This window comes from Calidris pugnax, unplaced genomic scaffold (genome assembly GCF_001431845.1).
Source record: "Calidris pugnax isolate Ruff unplaced genomic scaffold, ASM143184v1 scaffold44, whole genome shotgun sequence".
NCBI classification, from domain to species: domain Eukaryota; kingdom Metazoa; phylum Chordata; class Aves; order Charadriiformes; family Scolopacidae; genus Calidris; species Calidris pugnax.
In genome coordinates this window covers 35,581,974-35,585,824 of record NW_015094506.1, presented here as the reverse complement: position 1 = coordinate 35,585,824, position 3,851 = coordinate 35,581,974, and the positions used below count along the sequence as shown (strand labels likewise).

Genomic DNA, 3,851 nt, shown 5'->3' with positions numbered 1-3,851 from the left:
TGTGTCTCTGTGTTTCGTACTTTTGAATTTAGGGCTTTTAACATTTGCCTGCCTGGCTCTTCCTTTTTTTTTTTTTTTTTTTTTTTTTTTTAACTTTCAGTTACCAGTAAGTGCTAAAGCAGAAAAGCAGCAAGAGAAAGAGCTTTCACCAGCAGGAATCTGTTTTCTCCAGAGGATGGCTCTGGCCTTTTACAGAGGTTGATTTGGGAATATTTTTCTGTCCGGTTCTCCTTTTAGGGTGAGGTGTTGGCCCAGCCCTAACAAAATCTTAAAGGCCATCTGGGATGGAAGAGGACTATGGGTAGAAAAAGAACAAGGACAAAAAAACATACTGTGGGGCACAACACACGAAAAGGAACAATGTAAGGATGATAGGATTTAAATGATTAACTAGGAGCCCAGCAGGGACCCTGGCAGCACCCCTTGCTCCCTGAAGGGTATCTGCAGAGCTGCAGGGCAATGCCTGGTGGTGCTCTATCCAGGATATGAGAGGACATCAGACACAGCGTAGTCACCAGGACCACAGCCTCTAACTTCCCCTTCCTCATAGCCTAGATGACCAGGAAGAGATTCCCCAGATCTGTGGTATCTCTGATAGAGAGTTTATATAAAAATGTGAAGAGAAGAATGTAGCCAGAACTGCAATAAGATAATTAGACCTTAATTGGAGCCTAACCTTGACTAACCCATGAGATGCTGAAATACCATTTGAAAAGCTATTCTAAGGACAGAATTTTCTCACTAGCTTTTAAGCCATTTTTTAAGGAGAATAAAGACTCCCTTTTATTGTTTTTTCTTACAATCTCAAAAGTAGACATCAGGCTAACCCAGTTTCACTAATTTGTTTTGGAAGAGGCCACTCAAATTTCTTTCCTGACTTAATGTACTAGATATGCTTTCTAGCTTTGTAATATTTTGCTACGTGTGAGAACTACTCAGAATAAAATACTATTTAATAAATATAATGAAGAAGGTTTCAAAATAGACCTCTTAGTGTTCCATTTGATTGTATTTCTTTGATGGACTGATTTAATTTGTAAACAAAATCTACACACTTTTATTTTTTCTGATATGAGTTAGCATATTTGCTAAATAAATGCCACCTGCTAATTTCTTTCCACTTACATTTGAAATATTTGAGATCTAGCTCCACTCACCTGGGAGAGATATTCCTCATAGACATCTGTGAATACTGGACGCGTATATACAAAAACTGGAAGAGGATGAGTAGAATTAGAGACATACGAAATTCTAATGGCTTCTCGAACTCTGTTGCGAACAAAGAGTTGGGCATTTCTGGAAGATCTTAAGGCTGTCTCTAGATAGACAGATGGATAAAGTGCTGTGCTTTCCTCCCACAACCAATTAAGCTCATTATTTCTTTCTATTTCAATATCTAAACAGGTTCCCGTATAATTATGTGGGTTTTGTTTGTAATCATAGTTATAACAGTCTGGATAAAGGTAATATCCCCACAGACGATTTGGCTTCAATTTTATGCCCAGTTTTAAAGATTCCAACATAATTGATTTTGCTGCAGCTTCAAATTCCATTTTAGCTATATTCCTGGCTTCGGCTTCTGATAGACTGAGGTCTCTCTGCTGAACCAGTTCAATGGATTCCTGTCTATAAATGTCTTTTGATCCCCAGTTCCTTATCCACACAGGTCTCCAGTTTTCCCAGTCAATGACAGCCAATCCAAAATGTTCATCTGAAGGAATATAGAACTGAATGTCCTCTTTGGCTTTTTTCAAATGATTCTCCAGCAGCGACAGTTGGGGGAGACCTCCATTGAACGCCTCTCCTGTGATTTCATTTTTGTAAGGATAATAGCCAAGCCTGTCGGGGTAGAAGAGAGTGATGTTTTGCCCAGTGGATGTCTTCAGGGTGCTTCCAACGAGAGAAAAAAAGTCCATGTCCAGCTGCACTCCAGTCCTTTCAGTACAAAGTTCTGTAGGAGCATTCCAGATGGAAAGGAAAGGTGAATTAGAAACAAGTGGACGCGCTCTTATGTTCGGAGATGAGCAGCAAGAAACTAGAAGAGTGGCGAACACCATACCAGATGCTATAGGATACCTACAGGTAACGCAGATACCAAAACTTTCTCTTAGGGTTTCCATTGTACCATGTGCAATGACATTAGGTGCTTCTCATTAGGCAAGAATTAAATACTTTCTGTGTGTTCAGAAGGTTGGTAGTCTGTCAAAAGCGATACCATACAATATATTTCTTCAGATGAGTACCTATTAAGCAGTATTCCTTAGGTGTAAAATAGGAGTGTCCTTTATATGAGGCTTTCTGTCATTTCAGACTGCAGGACACTTTTCAACAACTTCTGAGACCTAATACAGAAAAAGAAAAAAATGTAAATAAAGTAAGAGATGATAAATATTTCATTTCTAACCATGAAAGAAATACCATTTGTGATTCTGAATACGTTGTAATCTTTGAATAAAATTCCTCTTTGAAGGAAAAGCACAATGTACAATCACAGAGGAAATAAATTCTCTCTATATAAAATTGTATATATATATAAAGTAGACATAAAACTGTCAGTGGAGTGGTATCCAGTGAGTCATGGATCAGAATGAGTTTGCTCGGTGGTAGTCCTGATTGTGCCAGTGATTGGTGTATGTAAAAGTGAGCAGTCTCACAATGTCTTCTCTTAATCAACAGTAATCTATATGTGATATTTCTCACCTATGTCAAAATGAAGTTCTAGGTCGTAATTCACTGATTTTTCAGAGCACGTAAGGGAAGATACAAAATAACACAGAACTAGAACCTGGAATGTTCCATTTCATGCAAGAAAACAATCCACATACACTCATTTAACTCAGTGAGGTATCTGAAATATTATAGGCATTCTGTCTTCTCTCCAGAGCTCTTTTAAACAGGCTCAAAAGCTGTGTATCATCTTGATGCATGGCCATCTATATGATGCTTGAGGCCATTTGAGAGCTACAGATTAAGTGACCCCAAGTCCAGGTCTGCCCAGGAGTGTAGTTAATTAGGAAAGCTGAGGTTGTCCAAACACCCAACAGTGAGTCCTCACACTTTTATTCAATAACATAATGGTAGTGGTGGTAGTCATGGTGCAGTCAGCAACTTTTACATAGTAGCCCAGTACCTAAAGCATTCCTCTGTGCAGTAACTCACCTGAATCCACTCTTCTCCTTATTTTGAAATGGTTTAAACCTGGATCTGTCACTTTCCATAGAGATCTCACGATAAGGCCTTAGAATGTCTGTCTAAGGAGCATATAAGAGTGTGCACAAAAATATAGGAGACACCAGGAAGTGGGCCACAAGGTGGCTGGAAATGTAAATCTCTGAGAACAGATATAAAAAAGCAAACAAGATTTTTATTTGCATTTACTAAATTCAGCTAGGAACGGAAACCACAAATCTCTGGTCCCTACATCTTGAATTGTCTCTCTACTTCTGTTTGTCATTTCTGTGTCTACTTAGTGTAAAATTTGTAAGCTGTATGGGCGCAGAATCTTAGATTCATACAGTGCATACAGACAACAGGTTGCGGTTATTATCCATTTGTATTTTTTTAATCATCCCTCTGGCTGCATAATTTTTCTTCAATTTATTTCAATAAAAAGGCAGAATGACTCCATCCATCAAATTGTTGCATACCCCAAAAGGCTTGACAGTGTAACGAGAGGCTGATGGAAACTTGAACCTTCCTAAATCCAGCCTCAGGCCAGGTTCACAGCAGAGATTGTTGTAGTAGTACAGTGAGATTCCCTCTGTGTTCACTGGGTTTGGTCATATTTGAATCTACTGAAAAATCCAGATTTGCTTTGATTATGAGAGAAAAGCATGTGTGAAAGGAATTAT

At 38.6% G+C, this 3,851-nt stretch overlaps 1 protein-coding gene and 1 long non-coding RNA gene across 2 annotated transcripts in view; one reads left to right on the top strand and one right to left on the bottom strand.

Moving 5' to 3' along the window:
- Positions 1 to 1,843, top strand: part of LOC106900939 — a 3,614-nt gene extending 1,771 nt beyond the window's left edge. Inside the window, exon 4 of the long non-coding RNA XR_001414224.1 lies at positions 1,667 to 1,843. This is a non-coding gene — a long non-coding RNA (uncharacterized LOC106900939). The remainder of the gene's footprint in view (positions 1 to 1,666) is intronic.
- Positions 1 to 3,801, bottom strand: part of LOC106900938 (hyaluronidase PH-20-like) — a 6,890-nt gene extending 3,089 nt beyond the window's left edge. Inside the window, exon 1 of the mRNA XM_014963247.1 lies at positions 1,158 to 3,801. Within this exon, the coding sequence (XP_014818733.1) occupies positions 1,158 to 2,120 (963 nt within the window). The 5' untranslated portion in view covers positions 2,121 to 3,801. The remainder of the gene's footprint in view (positions 1 to 1,157) is intronic.
- Between the last annotated feature and the right edge of the window lie 50 nt (positions 3,802 to 3,851).